At 33.8% G+C, this 21190-nt stretch overlaps 3 protein-coding genes and 1 non-coding gene across 4 annotated transcripts; 2 read left to right on the top strand and 2 right to left on the bottom strand.

The window, feature by feature from the left end:
* Window positions 1-266: 266 nt before the first annotated feature.
* LOC111198099 (protein unc-13 homolog) lies at window positions 267-4063 on the bottom strand. Its single transcript, XM_022688574.2, has 5 exons — window positions 3232-4063; window positions 2290-3159; window positions 1754-2215; window positions 1494-1683; window positions 267-1415 (listed from the first exon to the last, which is right to left on the bottom strand). Exons 1-5 carry the CDS (start codon window positions 3646-3648, stop codon window positions 496-498), a joined length of 2859 nt encoding a protein of 952 aa, XP_022544295.1. The 5' UTR covers window positions 3649-4063; the 3' UTR covers window positions 267-495.
* A 2532-nt stretch (window positions 4064-6595) lies between these two features.
* TRNAS-GCU lies at window positions 6596-6677 on the bottom strand. Its single transcript has one exon. It is a non-coding gene; the product is annotated as a tRNA-Ser (tRNA).
* Window positions 6678-8040: 1363 nt separating this feature from the next.
* LOC125576632 (CRS2-associated factor 1, chloroplastic-like) lies at window positions 8041-10871 on the top strand. Its single transcript, XM_048737128.1, has 5 exons — window positions 8041-8907; window positions 9206-9333; window positions 9417-9642; window positions 9720-9847; window positions 9956-10871. The coding sequence occupies exons 1-5, from the start codon at window positions 8115-8117 to the stop codon at window positions 10742-10744; spliced, it is 2064 nt and encodes a 687-aa protein (XP_048593085.1). The 5' UTR covers window positions 8041-8114; the 3' UTR covers window positions 10745-10871.
* A 7219-nt stretch (window positions 10872-18090) lies between these two features.
* Window positions 18091-20876, top strand: LOC111199416 (putative RING-H2 finger protein ATL12). Its single transcript, XM_022689488.2, has one exon. It carries the CDS (start codon window positions 19576-19578, stop codon window positions 20737-20739), a length of 1164 nt encoding a protein of 387 aa, XP_022545209.1. The 5' UTR covers window positions 18091-19575; the 3' UTR covers window positions 20740-20876.
* The last annotated feature ends 314 nt before the right edge of the window (window positions 20877-21190 follow it).

Here is a 21190-nt window from a genome sequence, read left to right as displayed (position 1 = left end):
CCACTCATTTCCTCCATAAAATAACTTTTATTAGCTGTTTCCACCTTTTATTTTCCTCCTATAAAATAACGAGTAAAGTGGAAGGATACAAAAAGAAACATAATTCTTACCTCTTTATTTTTACACCAAGTTACTCTACTTTCCTCTATTGTGTTGTCAGTCAAACCCTATATAATTTAACAAACATTTTGACATATTTTTGCAGTTTCTAAGAAAACAAACAGTCAGTCTAACCCTCATATCAATTTTGCAGTTGTCAAAAGAAATATAGGAAAAAAATAAAAATATAATTTTACAAATACATTATATAGTTGACAACCTGTAACAGAAAAAAAAAACTACACGCTTTTGAATAGTACGAACGTTTCACAGCAAACTCTTTCTACTTTCTTGTACAAGTAAACTTATCAATACCAAATCGGTTCTCACTAAACCAGAGAAATATACCAGATCTCCCTAGTCCCAAGTCCCAAATGTAGATTTCACGTCATATTCTCAAGTTAGCTTCCTCGGCAAGTTATACGTTCTCTTCAGAAACTTAGTCGCAGACTCATCATAACGGTAACACAAAACCCTCAACAGCGTGTTTGCTTCTGTCGGACTCCACGGTCCAGAAGTCGGCGGCAACGGAAGCTTCCCTCTGTCCGAACCGTGATTCTCGAGACACACCGCTTTAAACCGTTCAATCAGAGACTCTGTATCCGTACGTAGCAGCGGAAGTATACTCTTGACCGTCGTGGAAACCTTCTCGATCAAATCCAAAGGCAACCCGTCTCCGTTCGACCAGAAAAGATCGCATAGAAACTTGAAATCCTCGTCTACCGCATCGGAGTCTTGAACCGTGAAGCAACGTGATGGTCCACCCGCGAGGAGGACTAATAAGAACCCGTCGAAAGAAGCTCTCATGATATCTGAAATGACTCTGGTTCGGACTCTATCGTGAACGGATGATGAAATAATCTCAAGGCAACGTTCGAGTTCTTGAAGAAAGGATTCGACCCTCGAGGAAGATACTTCTCCTACGTACAGACCGTCCCAGAGAACGTTGCTTAGATCGTGGAAGACGATCTTGTAAGCCGTTGCTTCGGAGAGTTGCTGTACTCCTTTCGAGCAGTAACCGATTGACTGTTCAAAGATTTTAGCTTTGCCATCAAAGGCAGCTATGTCGGATTCCGGGAGACGGTTTAATGTTTTTCTTCCGGATGATTCGATCTCGGTCCTGATGTAATGCAGTGTGTTGATTCTGCAACAGAACTGGAGTATCTCAGCTGAGTCATTACTCGTCCCCAGCTGTGATTTTCTCCGGTTAGAAGCCGCCATTGGCTTCTCCTTCTTCTTGAAGACACCGTGTAGTCTCGAACCGACGCTGCATCTTGTTAAGGCGGGCAAAGCGGGTAGAAACGTGTTCCTCGAGCCTAAACAAGAGAAACCAACAAAGAATGAGCTTTCATCATTCAATGAAACAAGAGAATCAATAAAGAGAATCTGCATACCGCAGGAAGATTTGGCCTTTGATACATAATGCTGCATACACTTGTCGAGGCCCGAGGTCAGCTCGGGAAGTAAAACTGTATGCAAAAGTATAGGCAACAAGAAAAACGCTTCCAAGGTCTCATCTACCATCCTCAGTACATCCACGGAAGAAGGAGCAATGCCAAGTTTATTCAGTTTCGGATTCCATGCCTGCAGCGATAGACACACCAATCATCAATATAACTCTTAACTGAGCATACAAACTAAAACTCTTATGTACCTCTTGCTGGAGATTCCGATCAATCCACTCCTTCAGTCTATCAACTCTGGTTTTGATCCATGATTTCACAAGATTTCCTATAACAACTTCCGCTTCAAAAGGAGGCATCTCTCTTATAACCGACTTACCCCCATCGTCACTATCTACTGCATCTTGAACTGCAATCTGCACCAGATCCTTCTCTAGCTTATCTGCAGCGGTGAGTACTCTTATTGCATCAGGCGTCAACTCGGTGATACCAGAAACAAACTTCTTCAACTCAGTTCCATAGCACGAATGAAGTGTAGCTGCAGCCACGCCAGCTGCAAGAGGATGCCAGTTCTTTAGGATTGGACTAAATATCGCCTTCTCGTTGAATGCTAAGTGACCAATATCCTCTGCAAGAGTGGCAAGGGCGGGAAGATTGCTCGTGCTGCTCTGACGAGATTTTGACCGCTTGCTATGTTCCACCATCTTCTTTGTCTGTTTCAAACAAACCAAAAAGATACATAAACAGCTGCAGAAACATGAAATTAGATCATGTTTCTAAAACAAACCTGCGAAAAGGCCATACGCAAGGAAGATCTGATATAGGTATCGACTCGATCACGGCCTGAATCAACATTCTTTTTTTTCCTTCTATACTCGCTAGAAGCATCTTCACCTAGTACTTTAGCTACTGAGATCCCCAGAGAAACCGTCGTTTCAAGAGTCTCGACGTTATCAATGTTGAAAGTATCATGGTAAGCAAGAAGCCTCTTCTCAGCCCAATCCAGGATCAAACTCAAGACAGAGTTCGAGATCTTGGAATAGGCAGGATCATTGGTCTCCTTTGCGTCGTTCTCAACTTCAAGTATCAAGTTATGAGCAGCTACAAGCAAGTCATTCTCCACTTGACCAGTTGCAACGTACCGGTTAAACAACACCCAGAGGAAACAAACGTTGTGAACCATCTGATTCATACCCAAGACAGGCCATGTTTTCTTTATAAGCTCCAAAACCTCATCCACTTCCTCAACAACAGATAACTCGTCATTCACATCAAAACAAGACTCAAGAAGCATCTGATAGATTCTAAGATTCAAAGGAAACCCATCAGCCCAATGACAAGTGTCAGGACCAATCCCGTCGTTGTTGGAACGAGTAGCGAGAGACATTACAACACTCCTGAGATTCTGCGACTCTCCGGTGATCTTCCCGGTGTCTAACGGCCTCTCGAGACCGGACCGGATCATCTGCTTAAGCTGTTGAACAGATTTATCAGACTTACTCAAAGGAACATGAGGATGTAAGATCAAACCGGCTTCTAGAAGCTTCAAGTTTCTTCTCTGCCATGATATGTACTCGTCGTGATCAGGAAAGTCTGTGGCTTTGAGCTGTTGAAGAAGCTCAAGAGGTAGAACCATAGTCTCCACACGCCTCCCAAGCTAAATCCACAAAATGATAATTAAAATTAAAATGATAATCTGTAATTAATTAAAAGAGATCTTCTTCTGTACCTGACCAGAAGCGATCCTTAGAAGAGCTCTACGGATCCGTGAATCGATCTGCTCGGAGATTCGCATCTGAACACGGACTAACTCACCCACCGTTACCGATTTCTTGATCCGATCGGGTTGACCCGACGATTCTCCTTCTCTGACGTCTCCTCCGCCGCCGCTTCGTTTCTTCATCCCTAACGCCTTTTTTACTCTGCTGGCCGCCGTCGACGTCAGAGATCTGTGAAGAGACGGAGACGGCGATAGCGATACGCCGTTGCTCCGATCGGACTTGGGAGATTGAGGGATGAAAGTGAGGGGGCGACTTCCGGTGGTGCGGCAAGCAGCGACTAGGATCTCGTAAGCGGTTTCTCGGAGCTCCGAATCGGATAAGTTCGGGGCTGGATCGCCGAAAGGAGAAGGTAGAGATTCCTCCATTTTCACTTCGACTCGAGCAAGAGAGAGATAGGGAGAAGCTAAAACTCAAAAACCTTATGTGTGATTTAGAGCATAGTAGCAAAGATCCCCCTTCTCTCTTTGTATTACTTATTTGGGGGATTACTGAACAAGAGGGGTTTTTTGGGGAATGATTAGGCCAACTATTATGATGATGATACAATCATTGTTTTATCACCAAAATGAACAAAGAAATAAAAGTTACAAAAAAGAAACCTTTTTATTTTGGGTTCTTTGGATATAATTAAAAAGATGAAGAATTTGAGTTAGTTTGGGCAGATTATGATTCTTGCTTGAGGTTAAAGAATGAATGATTTTTAAAGAACCAAACAAAAAAGACAAAAGTAAAACGAAGCGAGACAGGTGTTTTCTTTGATACCAAACGCATATATACGGAGATGTGAAGGTATGTATGTCTATGTGTATGAATGTATTTAACATGAGAGGCAGATCATTTAATGTATTTTTTTATTCTCTGTTGTTTTTATACCAGAGAAATCATCAATATAAGAGACTAGGAACTGGTTTACAGAAGAAAAAAAAAATTGTTATGAAATTTAAAAGGGTAAATCAATCTCAGCCAAGTTGAAATTTGAAAGAAATTACATGGTTTTTAGATTTAAATTTTGAAAACTGATGTTTGACCTATAATAGAAGGTCCGGAGTATTTTATTTTGTTCCCTGAAGCAATGCCAAGAGTCGAAGAAGACTTTCTGCCATTTTAGTTGTTCTAGACTTTTAGATTGAAGGAAGTCGTCAAATTTTTCACACGGCATTTATCTCTTCCATTTATGACAGCATTTTCACACGGCATTAACACTCATTCAACTAAAAAACTTATAGTCAGTCACAAGAAAACTCAGACTCGGCATTCACAAATGTTTAAATGTTTGGTGCATGTAGATTATAATTTGAATAACTGAAATGTTGAATTTGCATAACAGACAGATGTATGTGAAAATTAATACAAGACTTTACAAATGTAAGAGTGCCTTTAAATGTTTTTTTCTGAATTTATAAGATAACTAGGTGACCGGTCCGCACCCTGTGCGGACATAAGAACATGATCGGTCCGCACCTTGTGTTCTCTCTCGGTCCGTACCTCACGAGAGGGAACACAGTAACGTCAGTATGAAAAGGCATATATTGTGTGTATGTATAATTGCAACGTCACAAAATATTTTGTGTGTTTATGAAGATACTTTCATTCAAAAAATAGAATAAATAGTGTATAGTTTTAGAAGTAACAGATTTTATATTATCATTAATTAAAATTGTATTGTATATGTTTTGTAATTCTTTATTTTAGGTGAATATTTTTCCATAAATAATAAACAAAACATTTATGTAGACATATTAAAAGAAAATATAATAAAAATCAAAATATTATCCATAAATAATATAAATTATGAAGTACATTTTTCGATAAAGAAAGAAAATTCAATTAGAAACTTGCAAAAAATTAAATAAATTTTGTAAGCAATTTGACGGGTTAACATTATTTGATAGATTTATAAATTTCTAAATTTTATTGAACATGAAATAATATTAAATTGACATACTGTCATCGGTCTCCTAACTCATCACAACCCATCTAGCAAATACAAAAAATAAATAATTGCAACAGTTTATTCATTTTAAAATTTGTATTTGAAAAAAAGTAGATTAAAATTACGTACCGTGACTACGAAATATTCTGAAAAACTTGTTTGTAGACAACATTCAATATTTTTGTTTGCGGCTTCCCTTCTTTACCAGTTATTAGGATTTTTAATCCAGATCTCGACTTAACTCTTGAAAGTGAAACTTTGCCTTGTATTTTGTAAACATTTTATAAATTATTTTAAAATTATGATAAATTTATTCTTTAAACAACGATAAATAATTTAAAAATAATATTAATAAACATTTTTGGATTTTGTAATATTTAAAATAGTTATTATATAATTATATTCAAACATAATTCATCAATAACGTTTTTTGAGAAGCTTTATATGAGTGCCACCTCTGAGAAGCTCTATATGAGTGCTACATAAGCGATTGATTAAAATAAATGAAAAAGAAAAATTTAAAAAAACTAGTCAATAGAATTATAACGTTTTTTCTGAAAATGTCTATATGAGTGCCACCTCAGCAGAAATCAATAAAGTGACTTCTATTTTAATGTAGAGGATACTGTACTTTAATTTATATATCCATGTAGTGCGGCGGTTGTTGACCATTGTTTATTTTTCCATATCCTCTTTTCGAATCTTTTCTTATCTAATCATATTCTTAGTTCCTTCATTTTCAAACAATGATACAAAACTGAAGACTACAAAACAAACAGTTTAAATCACTGGCTTGAATATCAATTATTCTTAATTGATAATATATTTATGCAAAAAACCTAACATGTGCCACGGAATTTTGTTGTTGATGATTGTTTTTTGTCACTTTTTTTTATCTAGTTTGCTTTGGACGGATCCAGATATTCAGAAAATTTAGGATATCTGGATCCGGATTCGTGGTTTCCGGATATTCATATTTCGGATATCCATTTCTATATTCTATTACCGCGAATATTCGGATCTGTATCCGTAAAAATAATTTTAAAAATACTTATTTTTAAAAAATTATACATAAATTAAATAATTATACAAGATTTAATATATCTATAATATTGTAAAAACTAAAATATAATATTATAAAATTAATTTATGTATAAATATATTAAAATATAAAATTTTAATATTAATAAAATTTAAAAATTCAATGATGTTTTAAAAGCAGATCTCTGATCGAATATGGATCTGAGATAATAAGTCTCAGACCTATAGGAAACTATGGTATGAGTTAATTATAAAATAGAAACAATAGTATTTATTACGTAACTGATTGATAGATCAAAGATGGACGGAGAAAGCTTCTCTTCAAAGAGAAAAAAATCCGTCGCCTGAGAGATTCGAACTCTCGCGGGGAAACCCCATGTACTTAGCAGGCACACGCCTTAACCACTCGGCCAAAGCGACTTTGTTGGACAGCGTAGCATTGTTTGCTTCATAAAAGCTGAACCAAACATAAATTGGGCCATGGAATCCTTTTTGTCAGAGGAGCTTCAGCGAAGAATGTAATATCGTTGTTGAGAAAATTATATCTAATCTTTTCATTTGATTACGATATTTGATAAGTTAATTATTTGCAATTGATCATATTCTAATGGTAGTTGGTAGATGATTTCCTCAACTTTGATCATGTCAAGTCAACCCAATAAAACATGTGAAGATTAAGAGAAAAAACAAGCTACAATAATAGAAGTTTCTGGCGGCGAGCCAAGACATGCTAGAAACTTTATTAAACTTATCATATAAAGAATGAGCCAACTCATTATGATGCGTGTATTGGAATTGATCATTAAGAAAAGAAAGAAGCTTGGCTGAATCAAAACTACATTTTAAGGTTTGATGAGATTTCAGTATTCCACATCATGAACCTGTGGTGAAGGAAATAACAAATGCCCTCCAATTCTCCTTCGCAAGAAACCATAAGTTAGTTTAAGAGATGATATGTAACACCCCGGCCATCCATAATTAAGTTGATTTGACAGTTTTTTTGTGCTCTAGAATTAAGGGGCCAATTGTTGTTTCCTTCACCACAAGCTTCAGGATATGGAAGACTAAAATATCATCAAATGATGTGTAATAATGTCTTCGCCAACCAAAACTAATAGAATAGAGATCCTTTGTATGTGTAATCTCCGTCTGTCCGTCACTTTCATGTCTTACCATTTTCACTAGACCAAGTGTTCTGAGACATTTTTGATGGATTATTATCACGATTTTAGAACTACCTTATGCTCATTGTTGAATAACTCATGGGCTAACCAATTTGGGGATGAACATTCAGATTTATATCAGATTTTTACACAAGTCATTCAATATTTATTTTTACTGGTTCGTTTCATTTCGGCCTTAGTTCAGTTGGTTCGCATATACATTCTATATCAGTTATTTTATCGGAAATTCGATTCAGTTCATATATTTTGTATCAAAATTACTAAAGTTTATACGATAATACCAAAATAAATTATATATTAATGTTTATTATTGTAATTTTGGAAATATAAACTATTATAACTATCAGTTTGAATAAATTTGAACATATATTTATATTTTAAATACTTTTAAGTACTCATTCGGTTTTCAATTTGGATGGAGTTTGCTTTCGGTATCTTAATATTTAGCATCGTAGAAACCACTCAAATACCCAGGCTTAACCAATTTTAGTTTTTAAACAGTGTGGGCCAAATGTGCATAGAGGTTGCTGCTTACTTGTGTGGGCCTTTAAATTTCGACCCTCTTAATTTCAAACTTTCGCAAATTTGACCCCATAGTTTCTTTCAATCCGAACCACCCAACCCGCGTGTAGATAAGTGCGCTAAACCTTGAGTTTCCTCCGTCTCTCCGGCGATGTCGTTGAAACTCAACACCCCTTTCCCAATTTTCGCGCCATCTCTGTTCCCAAACCCGAACCCAAGAGCACCCAGCGAGATCCGATTCTCCAGATGGGGCAACGCCAACGCCGAGCGGTTCGAGCAGCGTCGCCGGACCCAAGAGGAGCTCGAAGCAGAAATCCGCCGCGACCGCCGCTTCGACGCCGCCACTTCGATCGTCCACACGCAAGACTCCGCCGCCGCATCGTCCGAGCCCAAAACCTCGCCTTTCAGGTCCAGAGGCACTCCTTCGCAGCCATCCGCTCGATCAATCCCGGGCCGGAGATCCAAATACTCCAAGCCCGATTACGGGCCCACCAGGCCCAAGAACAAGCCCAAAGTCCCCGACTCGCCCCCGCAGCTAGGCGCGAAGCCTGAGGTTAAGCTGAGCGAAGACGGGCTCTCTTACGTCATCGACGGAGCTCCGTTCGAGTTCAAGTACAGCTACACGGAGACGCCAAAGGTCAAGCCTTTGAAGCTTCGCGAGGCTCCCTACGCGCCTTTTGGCCCCACGACGATGGGGAGGCCTTGGACTGGCCGCGCTCCGCTTCCTCAGTCGCAGAAGCCGCCTAGGGAGTTTGATTCTTTTCAGTTGCCGCCGGTGGGGAAGAAGGGGGTGAAGCCGGTTCAGAAACCGGGTCCTTTTCGACCCGGGGTGGGTCCTAGGTATGTTTACACCAAGGAGGAGATTTTGGGAGAGCCTTTGACCAAGGAAGAGATCAGAGAGCTTGTTACTTCTTGCTTGAAGACTACAAGGCAATTGAATATGGGTACAAAGCTCTATGCTTTATCCTTGAGTTCGCTTGATTCAGTAGTTCTTATTGATGATCAGATAGTATTTGTAGAACCTCAGGTACTGCTGTTTAGGTACATTAGAATTGAGTTACTGAAAGCAAGTTATAATAGACTGAGAGTAGAAGATACTTTTTTTTGTTGCATTTGCGAGATCAGTACTGATGATCAAATGTCTTGGTTATAGTAGTGGCAGAAGCTCGGATACAAGTTATGGTAGACTGAGAGTAGAAGAAGATATGACCTAAAGTTCTTGGTCTCTTCTCTTCTTTGCAGGCAGAGATGGCTTGACACATAACATGTTGAACAACATACATGACTTATGGAAGCGGAGAAGGGTTTGTAAGATTAAATGCAAGGGAGTTTGTACAGTTGACATGGATAATGTCTGCGAGCAATTAGAGGTTCTTTTGATTTCATATCGGACAATGGAGTTTGTACGGTTTGTTGTGTTCGTCTTCATGAAGTTGTGAATTGAATTTGGCAGGAGAAAATTGGAGGGAAGGTGATATACAGAAGAGGAGGTGTGATTTTCCTATTTCGTGGCAGAAACTATAACCACAGGACAAGACCGCGCTTCCCTCTTATGTTGTGGAAGCCTGCAGCACCAGTTTATCCGAGGCTGATTCAACAAGTTCCTGAGGGTCTAACTCTTAAGGAAGCTACGGCGATGCGGAGGAAAGGACGAGAGCTCATGCCCATTTGCAAGCTAGGTAAGACACTAAATGATGTTGGCTTGGTTTTGTTCAAGACCAACAATGATAACTTATCCTGTGTTGGGGGCATGTAGGGAAGAATGGTGTGTATTGTGACCTTGTGAAAAATGTGAGAGAAGCATTTGAAGTTTGTGAACTGGTTCGGATCGATTGTCAAGGGATAAAAGGCAGTGATTTTAGGAAAATCGGTGCCAAGCTCAAGGTTTTTGATCTATCCTTATTCACTCACATATGTTTCGTTATGTAGAAGTATTTATATTTAAGGCCTCTTTGTTGAATCTCTTGGATGTGTTATTGCTCTTGCTCGCAGGATCTTGTTCCATGCGTGCTTATATCTTTTGAAAACGAGCAGATTCTTATCTGGAGAGGACGAGAATGGAAATCCTCTCTCACAGTTCCAGATAAAAAGGATGATATCCTCAGAGATATCGATGTTGATACTGTCTCTGAAGAGGACGAAGCATCGGAGTCACTTAATCATACTCAAACTGTGAACCAGAACTCTTCTTCTGGTCCTATGGAATTTCAACACGATCCAGATGGTGATGAGTTATGCTCTTCAACTGGAGATATCTCGGCATTGGAAGGCGCAGGCAGTACTTTACATGCCTCATCTACAGAAGATGTTACCACAGATAACTCTCTTGGGGATCATCAAGAACCTGAACAGGAGTCAGAAACATCGGAAGAGATCAACAGACAAAGCGTAGAGAGAGTTTTAAATATGATGAAACAAGCTGTAGAGAGCGGGGCTGCGTTGGTGTTAGACGCTGCTGATCTTGATCCAGACACAGTCTTTGCAAGAGCTGTGGCCTTTTCGAGTGTAGCTACACCGGGACCTGTTTTCCAGCATGGCTTGAGGAAACAACCAGCGGTTAAGAAAGAGGAAAAACGAGAATTCGGATACAAAAACATCGAGGCAAAGACAAGTAGTGCTGTGGTTCCCGGGAGAAAAGAGGTTGCAGCGACGGTGGAGAGATATGACAAGAGGGAGAAGGAAGGAGTTGAGTTGAAAATGGAAGAGCTTGATGAAGATTACAGAGAAGTGATACCTCATGGAACACTGAAAGTAGATGAACTAGCTAAACTACTTGCGTAATGTTGTTCTGTATTCTCTATGTCTTTGTTGAGTTAGTGTAATGTAGTCTAATTATCATTATCTGAAAGATGTGTAACGTTGACGAAAAATGTATTTTAGATATTTATAAGTGAAAAGGTTCATAAAATAGTAAATACTTAAATTATGTTCAAGTCAATAACTATAGAAATTTTTTGTCTTAAAATCCAAAAATAAATTTTAGAGTTTCATGCCTACATATCATACCTATTTCTGGAAATTTTGTGACAAAATATCACATTTATCTCATAATTATTAAATGGAAATTCAAATGAATTTTGTCTCCCAATATAATATTTGCGAATTCACCATTTTCAATTCATATTCGTTTCTATTAATAAACCACCGATACAAAAAAAATTCTTAGCTTATTGTTGAGATAATTATTTCAGAAAGTCATTTCTCATGACTAGGGAGTGATAACTTTATGAGAGAATGTGTTTTTACAGAATAATATTTTGTTGATCTTTATGAACAAATGTTTTGCTCTTTATAGAGCTTACAGAACCGTCTAGAAACGGTCAATCCTTATTGATAGGATACAGCTGGCTATGCCTAGTCACCAGCTAGAGATGCTAAAGCATCATATTTGTTTTGGACAAGGAGCGTCTCCTGCAACGGTCCTTTACGTACACAAGCATGCTTGCTTTGTTTTGTCTTGTTGTCTTGAGGCAGAGGAGTTGTGACTGGGCTTGATGATGCTTTGTTGTCACACGATGGGCTACAGACAGACAGGTCCATTACGTTGTTGTTCATCTTATATATTAAAACGGAAGTTACAACCTTGATTTACGTGTGATTTTTTAAAAAATAGACCTAATGGACCTATTCATAGAAATTCATATTATATTTTAGTTCACATTTCACACTAATAATAAATAGAATTTTTTAAATATTTTAATCATAATATCTTTTGATATCTTTTCATTTTAAATGTAAATATATTTATTTTAAAATTCTAACAAATCTGTTTAAAAATATTTTTACAAGATCTTCATTTTCGAAATTATATTTAAATATTTTCGCTAATTTCGAAATTAGTTTAAAATATTATTATACATTAATATATTCAGTTATATAAAATGAAAAATAAAAAAAAAACTTTAATATTTTATTTATTATATAATCATAATCAATCATATTAAAATAAAATTATTATATTGAGCTAAATATAATAAAATTGTATTAAATTTATATATTTATATATTTTATTTTCGTAATTATAAAATATTTATGTTCAAAAATAAAATCTAATATGTTGGTAAGATGGGTTAACATTATCAAACTATATAATACATGTATAAAAATTAACATGTATTTCTTTAAAATTAATAATATAAAATCTTTGTAACTACTTTAATCATAATATATTTTCATTTTAAATATAATATATATTTATATATTATATTTAAAAAATTCTAATAAATCTGTGTAATATTTAAACAATAACTTAATGTATTTTAAGTCATCGTTTAGAAATGAAAATAAATAAATTATATCCTATTTTATCTACTTTTATAGTCATGATCATGTTAAAATATAATTATTATACTAAAATAAATATGATAAAATTATATTCCATTGATAAATTTATAAATTTTATTTTCATAAATATAAACTATTTATTTAAAATATAATATGATGATAGAACGGTTTAAAATTAACAAACTATATAATACATGTCTAAAAATTAACATATCTTACACTTTTATATATACAATAATAAATTATCTAAAATGAATAAGCATAAAAATATTGGTAAAAGGAAATCCAGTTTTGAAATACGGTTCAGAATTTAGCATAAATTAAATATAAAATATTTTTTAAATATATTTTCTCATGAATATATTAATTTGCTTAATAACTAAATGCAAATACAATAAGATAAATATATAATAAGAAGTGGCAAATACATAAGGTTTAAACAATTAATTAATTATAACATGTATAAAAATTAACATGTATTTCTTTAAAATTAATAATATAAAATCTTTGTAACTACTTTAATCATAATATATTTTCATTTTAAATATAATATATATTTATATATTATATTTAAAAAATTCTAATAAATCTGTGTAATATTTAAACAATAACTTAATGTATTTTAAGTCATCGTTTAGAAATGAAAATAAATAAATTATATCCTATTTTATCTACTTTTATAGTCATGATCATGTTAAAATATAATTATTATACTAAAATAAATATGATAAAATTATATTCCATTGATAAATTTATAAATTATATTTTCATAAATATAAACTATTTATTTAAAATATAATATGATGATAGAACGGTTTAAAATTAACAAACTATATAATACATGTCTAAAAATTAACATATCTTACACTTTTATATATACAATAATAAATTATCTAAAATGAATAAGCATAAAAATATTGGTAAAAGGAAATCCAGTTTTGAAATACGGTTCAGAATTTAGCATAAATTAAATATAAAATATTTTTTAAATATATTTTCTCATGAATATATTAATTTGCTTAATAACTAAATGCAAATACAATAAGATAAATATATAATAAGAAGTGGCAAATACATAAGGTTTAAACAATTAATTAATTATAACATGTAAATTATTATTATTATTTTTTTGACAGCAAGAACATTTACAGACTCATATAGACTCCGTAAACCATAGTGGCAACTCTGCATCAACATGTAAATTATAAAATTATTGTATTTGAAATATTTATATAAATATTTAAGTATGATTAACATTAAAAATATATACCACTTATGTTCTAAAACAATAATTTATGTATAGAAAAGTAAAAACAAACACCTGTGCGGTTGCACGGGTCAAAGTCTAGTAGGGATTAAGACACCCGACTTTTTTTCTTTCTACCTAAGATAATTTTCGATTTCTGTGCCAGATTTTCCTCATGCCTCCAAAATCTGGATAAAATGAAAAATTTATACTAAAAAGATTTAATTCCATAATTTAAGGATATGAAATGATATACTATAATTCTCAACTATAATGATCTATAAAAAGTTACTAAATTCTAGAACAATGGATCGACTATTCACAATTTCGACTATAGAATTAGATGGCTACAACTAAAGTTACGAGCCATTAACGTTTTAGTTATGACTCTAAAGATCAATAATAAACTAGTGTTGTTGTTCCCGGGAGAAAAGAAGTTGCAGTGAGAGAGAAGGGATATGAGAAACAAGAGAAGGAATGAGTTGAGAAAAAAATGGACAAACTTGATGACGATTACAGAGAAATGATACCTCATGGAACACTGAAAGTAGATGAACTAGCTAAACTACTTGCGTAATGTCTTTGTATAGTCTAATCATCAGAAAGGTGTGCAACATTGAGAAGAAAAAAATATTTCACATATTTGTTAGTGAAAGGTGTGCATAAACACTTGTTATGCTCTCGCCTTTTCCTCTGGTTCTTCCTCGCTGCGTTGGCGTTGTGTTCAAAATCTGGTCTTCAGCTTTTTCAATTTGGTTATTGTTCTTGTCAAGATTATGTGTTTAGTTTCATTTTTGCATTCGGCTACTAATATTTATGTATCTTCTGTCACAAACTCAAAATCTGGTATAATATTTAATATTTTAACAAAAAAAAAAAAGACTTTTGGGGGCCCTCAAACTGAAATCACCATTCAAAGTTGGAAAGGTTAGTATATTAAATTTTTGAGAATTTAATGAAACAAAACCTGGACTGTCAACTCATCAAACTTTAAACCTTTAACTATTTTAGTAATGAAACAAAACCTTTACTAAAACATGTTAGTAAAATTGACATTTCATTCCCAGCAACGTTCAATTTCTAAACGGCTTCCGTCAGTATAAGAAAATGTTGGTTTTTTTGTGATAAACAAGTTGTCCAAATAATAAGTGAAACATCAAGCCGTTTAAACAAAAAAGATTTATGAATCAGTCATCACGGCAACGATAGATTAACGCAAAAAGTATATCCTACTATATAAAAGAGACTAAATTCAAGACTTTTGGGACTATCCACCTCAGCCAAAATATTCTCATCAATAAAGAATTAGAAATAGATGTCATTTAAAAGATAATTAACTAACATATGACTTTTAATATTTCTAGAAATTTCATATTTGTAACTGTTAATTTATTAATAGAATCATATATCTATATTGAATTATGTTCTATTTTTAATCATTAGATTTCAAGGGTAAATAAAATATTAATTTATAATATATATATAGTTTATAACTTTATATTGTAGTTATAAATAAAGAGAAATAACCAGGGAGGATGAAAAACTCATGTAAAATTATATAATTAAAATGGTAAAATGGTGAGTATGATGAGGTGAATCTAAGAAAATTTGTTGTACAAATTATGATGTTTTCTTCGTCCACTAAAATGATTTAAAATAAAATATATATTCACATAAATAAGTCAATATATTTTTTTTTTTTGGTAAGATGTTAAGATTATCATTTTCTGAAAGGTTACACTGTTGTTTTTAAACAACCTATTACAACAATGAAACAAAAACAACCACCAACAACTCAAGGTAAAAAAAGCCTTAAAGAGGTTTTATACAAGAAATATAAAAAAGAAGTAGAGAAGAGGAGAAAGAAGAACTTGCCGGGTAAGAGAGGAGACGGTCACGCATTATACGGTCGAGAGAGGCAAGGATGACTGATGAAGGTGAAGAGACAGCTGTGAACACACGAGCATTACGCTCTTTCCACAGCAGGTAGATAGATGACTGAAAGTAGAGCTTGATAACTGAAGTAGCATGCGCATCTGCGTTGACGCGAGGTTGATTGATCTAGGCTGCAACATACTGTAGATCAGCCGGAGGAGAAATCCAAACTTCAGCAGCAAAAAGCTCCCATATCAAACGAGATAAAGAGCACTCAAAGAAGAGATGATGGTGAGTCTCTATTTCCAGATTACAAAGGACGCACGTTCCTGAGACATTTAACCCCCAACGCCTCAAGCGATCCTTGGTTGGCAGTCTTCTCCGCAAAGCCAGCCATGATATCAACACATTACGTGGAATATGTTCCTTGAACCAAATAGTTTTATGCCAATATTTGTTGTTGATAGTGTTTATATTCTTTTCTGACATTAGTATCCATATTTTTTAGTAAACTGATCCAAAGAGATTAGTTTGTGGAGCTAACCAAACGAGGATTATAGTGTTTACTTTGGAAAAAGTAATAGGTTGAATGATAAATGGCGTGCATGCTTTTTCACATGGAAATCTGCACATATATTAAAATTGTAAGATTTGAATCATAGAGAAAATATAGTGCATATGACTGAAGTTGGTCCATTCCGAAACTAAAGATGACTAAAATTCTTCTTTGTCAAAATGCATAGATGTGAATCTTATATGAATAGAGTTCTCCATTGCTTATAGCAGTGTAATAAACTCCGTGTGTAAAGGATAAAAAATGTTATATAAGTGAAAACAAAAATTATGATTTTTTTTCTTGTGCCTATAGGCTCTTCGTAATTTGAAGAAGAAAGAACATATTGTGTCAAAATCTTTGGCTCAGTCAAATTTTATCCAGTTGTTTATAAAACTGTTGTTATCTGATTCATGTAATTTTTCAGTGTTGATTTAAAAGCCCAAAAGACCCATCTATACTGACTTTTTGATATATTTTTTTCTGTGATTTGAATTTAAAAATAGATAAAACTTTCGATAAGTTATGTAAACTCAGAACAAGTATTTAGATTTAGAAAGCATTTACATGTTTCAAACTTATAATATATACATATATAATGTTTAAAATTATGCATATAAAATCAGTGTAAAATGTGCTTGAATATGTTTCTCTTCTTTAATGTGTTAATTGTACTATATAACATTATTTTAAAATTTCAAAAAGTTTATGTCACATACAAAAAACCATCAATAAAAATATAATTACAACAAAAAGATGAAAAATTATAAACATATAAATTTAAATTAAGAAAAACTAACATTGGAAAAACAAGAAGTTAATGTAAAAGAAAAAAACCGACAAATAATATTATAAATAATATAAATTTATAAGACACAATCCGCGCGAAGCGCGAAAAAAATCTCTAGTCCTACTATATAAAAGGTACTAATTTAGAGCTCAATTAGAAGTGCCACATATGATGAAATATTCCCATCCAATCATATCTCCACGTCATTACGAATTTAACAACCCTAATAATAATACTAATATTAATCCTTTGGCCCAACACCAGCATAACCCAATAACGTTTAAACAAATCTTTGAAATCTGTTTTGATAACAAGATTGCCCTTCTTATTTGGACTTCATGGATTCAAATTTATAATGTGTCTTAATAATCAATAAGACCATTGAATATAGATCCAGGGATATAGATTAAAAATGTTTATGTTTGGAATTATATACCGTGTAACACACATGTATAGCAGCCACCGACGAAGCAAACAATGTTTTTTAAATGCACTATTATTAAAAAAATATATATGAACTTTACAATAAATAATACATATATGAACCGGAAAATCTATAATGGGAAAAATCACTATTTGTTTTACTAATTCAAGTCAATACTATTAAGTTAGGAACATGTCCAGTTAATAAAGGTTGTGTCCAACTTAAAGAAATCTAATTACATTTAGAAACTACATTTATATTCTATATATTTTGTAACCCCTGCAAATATATATTTTTATATTAGTCTAAAATATGCCAACAAATTTAACTCTTATCTAATGCATAAAAATATAAAGATGATGTTGTGAGATAAGAATGTACACACAAAATTTCAAATAAAAGAATTGACAAATTATATAATTTTTTAAAAAATATTTTATATAATAACTTAATAATATAAATCATAATCAAAAATACTATTCATATCACATTTTTATTAACCGAAAAAACTCGTGCTTTCGAAGCGCAGATCAAAATGTAGACTAATATAGCTCCTAATATTTATTTAAAAATTAAATTTCTCAAAAAAAAAAGATTAAAGACAGCTATCAAGTCTGTTTAAAAAATATAGTGGTTTGTTCTTGCACCAGAATCTTGGTTATGCAATTCAAAACCTATTATGTTGTTTTGTTACTTTTCTCCTTAAAACAGAAATAAAGAGTAATGAACAAAGACAAATTATGAACTCTTATTATCGGATTGTTTGTTTCTTTTTTTTTCTCTCGTTTCAATTTGATGACTATAACTAATTATTTCAATTCACACAAGACTTTCAAATTTTAAACGTATCACATTAAATATAAAAATCTTCAACAGATTATAATACCTAAATATTCTTCTCGATAGACAATAATATCAGAAAGGTAAGTAGCACATCTCCTGCCACAATCACCGGCAGCACTAAAAGTTCAAAAAGATCTTTTGTCTCATCAATACAAATCAACAAAATATAGGAATAAATTCAGTAACATTGCATATTTGATACAAACCGGTTAACAACCTCAGCTCCACATAACATTCACATCATCTTCCACTCATAAATTTGCAACGAGAAGAAAGGCAGAGACAACTATTAAGTGTAAGTTACTCAATCAGTGGATTTCCACATTTCAAGATCTCTCTCTTTCGCTGACTCATTTTCTAATTCTTTCTTTCGTCAAAGGGTCGTTTTCCTCAACACGATGGTCAAATCAAACCACAATGATCCTCCACCTGCTGGAGGTAAATCAAAATTACGACTTTACTGTACGTTTATTGACTTCTCGAATACATACGAACCCAATCACCCCTTTCTGGAATCCAAGAAATCATTTGTCCAAAATCCAGACAGAACATCTTAACTATTAAGTGCAAAATCAAGCGTAGAGATAGTTTGATTTGGTAGGTTATACTACGAAAGTAACACAACAAAACCTTAGTATTAAATTCTCGATCAATTTATCTGGTTTTTTAGTTCATAAGTTTTTTTCAAGGAGCCCTTTTTGAATATAATTCATAAAATTTCCAATTAGTTTATTAATGGAAGACCTAAACACACTTTTAAAATATTATTTCCAAATTCAAATCACCATAATGCTAAACAATATCTCAATTACGAAGTACTTTTACATATTTTTTATTTTCAACACGTTAATTTAATTTCCATTACTACAGAAAACCACTATACACAACCAAAAACATCAACTCCCCTCTACTTTTACATCTATCGATTGACTTCCAACTTCATTTGCATAAAAAAATGAACAATCAATCTTAAAAAACTCAATGTCATATATTCATTCTTATAATTACTTTAAATCTATTTTAACAACAACCAGAAACAGAAACAGCCACAACTATAGTCATACATAAATTTTAACTTCATCCAATATCCGCGCGTAGCGCGGACACGATCCTAGTTTAATTTTAAAGTTTAGTATTTTTGAGGAAATCCAGTTTAAACCGAGCAAAATAAATCTAAAAGCCAGGACATTATTATTTTGTCGTTTTTAGTTATTGTAGAATTTTGAATTTGTTTTGTGTTTACAAGATGAATAAAAGTTTAACCAAAAAACTTAGTTTGTTCATAAGAATTCCTTAATTAATTAATAAAATCAAAACAATCCAGAATAAATTATTTTGCTTATAATATAGTTCCTTAATTAATCACCGGTCAGAAGCAATGCCTTTCATAATAATTTATGTACAACTAACTATATATCCATGGACTTATTAAACTTATTTATTAGTAAACTTATATATTAAACTTATTCCACATATTCTTTACATTGTGCCTCATTGAGATCATTATATCACGTTGATAAGCGATTAGTTGCTTTTAAATCAAAACTTATCCCCATTTGAAATAAAACAAGATTTCTTTCTTTTAATTATTCAGAAGATGAATCCACCACAAGCAATCTCCATTCTCTTCTTCTTCTTCTTAGATTATGTCTCTGCTCAATCTCCTCCTCCTCCTCCGTACACAACCAACGACTTCTTCAAACCGAGCTTAGTCATAACCACCGGAGTTTTCTCCGTCGTCTTCACACTCACCTTCGTTCTCCTCGTCTACGCCAAGTGCTTCCACAACGACCTCCGATCAGAGACCGACGAGGACCGAGAGATAGGAAGGCTCGAGCGTCTATGGCAAGGACTCTTCAATCAATCATCTCGATTATCATCAGGGCTCAACAGAACAGCAATCGAGTCTCTTCCCTTCTTCAGATTCTCTGCTTTGAAAGGATCGAAACAAGGGCTTGAGTGTTCTGTCTGTTTGTCTAAATTCGAAGACGTTGAGATTCTTAGGCTTTTGCCTAAGTGCAAACACGCTTTTCATATAGAGTGTATTGATGAGTGGCTTGAGCAGCACGCTACGTGCCCTTTGTGTAGAAACAGAGTTTGCATTGAAGACGAGCTCTCTGTTTTCTCTGTTTTGGGTTGTAGTAGCAATAGTATGAGAATCATGAATCAGTTAACGGAAACAAGAGAAGAAGACTCGAACATGGAGATTTACATCGAACGCGAAGAAGGAGAAGACTCTTCGAGATTCAGCAGCTTCAGGAAGATTCTCAAGTTTGGTAATAATGATAAACCGTTGTCGCTTGTGGAACAAGGCAACGAGAAACGTTTGCATAAGTTCAGACACAGGATTGTTGTTTCGGATGTTGTGTTTAGGAACCGTTGGAGTAATGTGACTCCATCTGATTTGACTCGTTTGACATCAGACATGTTGAATTCAATGTCAAGCGATAGATTCTCGTCGATGGAGAGAGTTGACTTGCGGGACAAGGAAGAGATGGATATGAAGAGAATGATGAAGAACAAAGAGTCAACGAGAAGGGTGGTTTCTGAGATCACGGCTGTTCCTAGACTTAGTGTCCTGGAAGTTACAACAGCGGTTGGAGGAAACGACGGCGGTTTCGCCGCTTCCACCTCGAGGAGCGATGCGATTGCTGCTACGGAGGAAAGAAGACGACAATTATGGTTGCCGATAGCTAGGAGAACGGCTCATTGGTTCGCTAACAGAGAGAAAATGAATGAACTAAACACGACAAAACCTTAATGTTTAGTTGTTTCTAATTACTTTATCGACAGTTTGCAATCAAATGATTGATGGTTGTGTCTTTGTGTAGATACATGGTGCCGGTGGATTGATTATGAACAAAGTTTTGGCCAATGGTCATATTGAATTCGTTGGAACTTTGAGTACAACACATACTTGTGAAATCGCTTTTAAAGCCTTTTTGTTTAAAAACAGTGTCGTTATTCCGCAACTTACACATCTGCTGGAATTAATGATAATTTATATAAAAAAAATGTGAAGCCTACTACCATTGTATAAAAAATGTAAGCCACTAAGTTTCCATACGTTTAGTTTTAAATTAGCAGATGATTTGTCTGGGAATCTAACCAGTATAGAAGATCGAAAAAAAATGTTTATATGAAAGTGTAGAAAAATTATGCTTCCAGCACGTTAAAATCTATATTATACCTGTCTAGAAAATTAAAAAATA

The sequence above is a fragment of the Brassica napus genome, chromosome A7 (assembly GCF_020379485.1).
Source record: "Brassica napus cultivar Da-Ae chromosome A7, Da-Ae, whole genome shotgun sequence".
NCBI lineage: Eukaryota > Viridiplantae > Streptophyta > Magnoliopsida > Brassicales > Brassicaceae > Brassica > Brassica napus.
The sequence above is the reverse complement of the archived record's forward strand: the minus strand, read 5'-3'. Positions and strand labels throughout refer to the sequence as shown.

Coding starts and splice junctions, on each gene's coding strand:
- LOC111199416 (XM_022689488.2), top strand. CDS start 19,576: ATGAATCCACCACAAGCAATCTCCATTCTCTTCTTCTTCTTCTTAGAT.
- LOC111198099 (XM_022688574.2), bottom strand. CDS start 3,648: ATGGAGGAATCTCTACCTTCTCCTTTCGGCGATCCAGCCCCGAACTTA. Junction 2,216..2,289: donor TGCGTATGGCCTTTTCGCAG/GTTTGTTTTAGA, acceptor TGTTTGAAACAG/ACAAAGAAGATGGTGGAACA. Junction 1,416..1,493: donor AAAGGCCAAATCTTCCTGCG/GTATGCAGATTC, acceptor TCTCTTGTTTAG/GCTCGAGGAACACGTTTCTA.
- LOC125576632 (XM_048737128.1), top strand. CDS start 8,115: ATGTCGTTGAAACTCAACACCCCTTTCCCAATTTTCGCGCCATCTCTG. Junction 8,908..9,205: donor TACAAGGCAATTGAATATGG/GTACAAAGCTCT, acceptor TCTTCTTTGCAG/GCAGAGATGGCTTGACACAT. Junction 9,643..9,719: donor CATGCCCATTTGCAAGCTAG/GTAAGACACTAA, acceptor GGGGGCATGTAG/GGAAGAATGGTGTGTATTGT.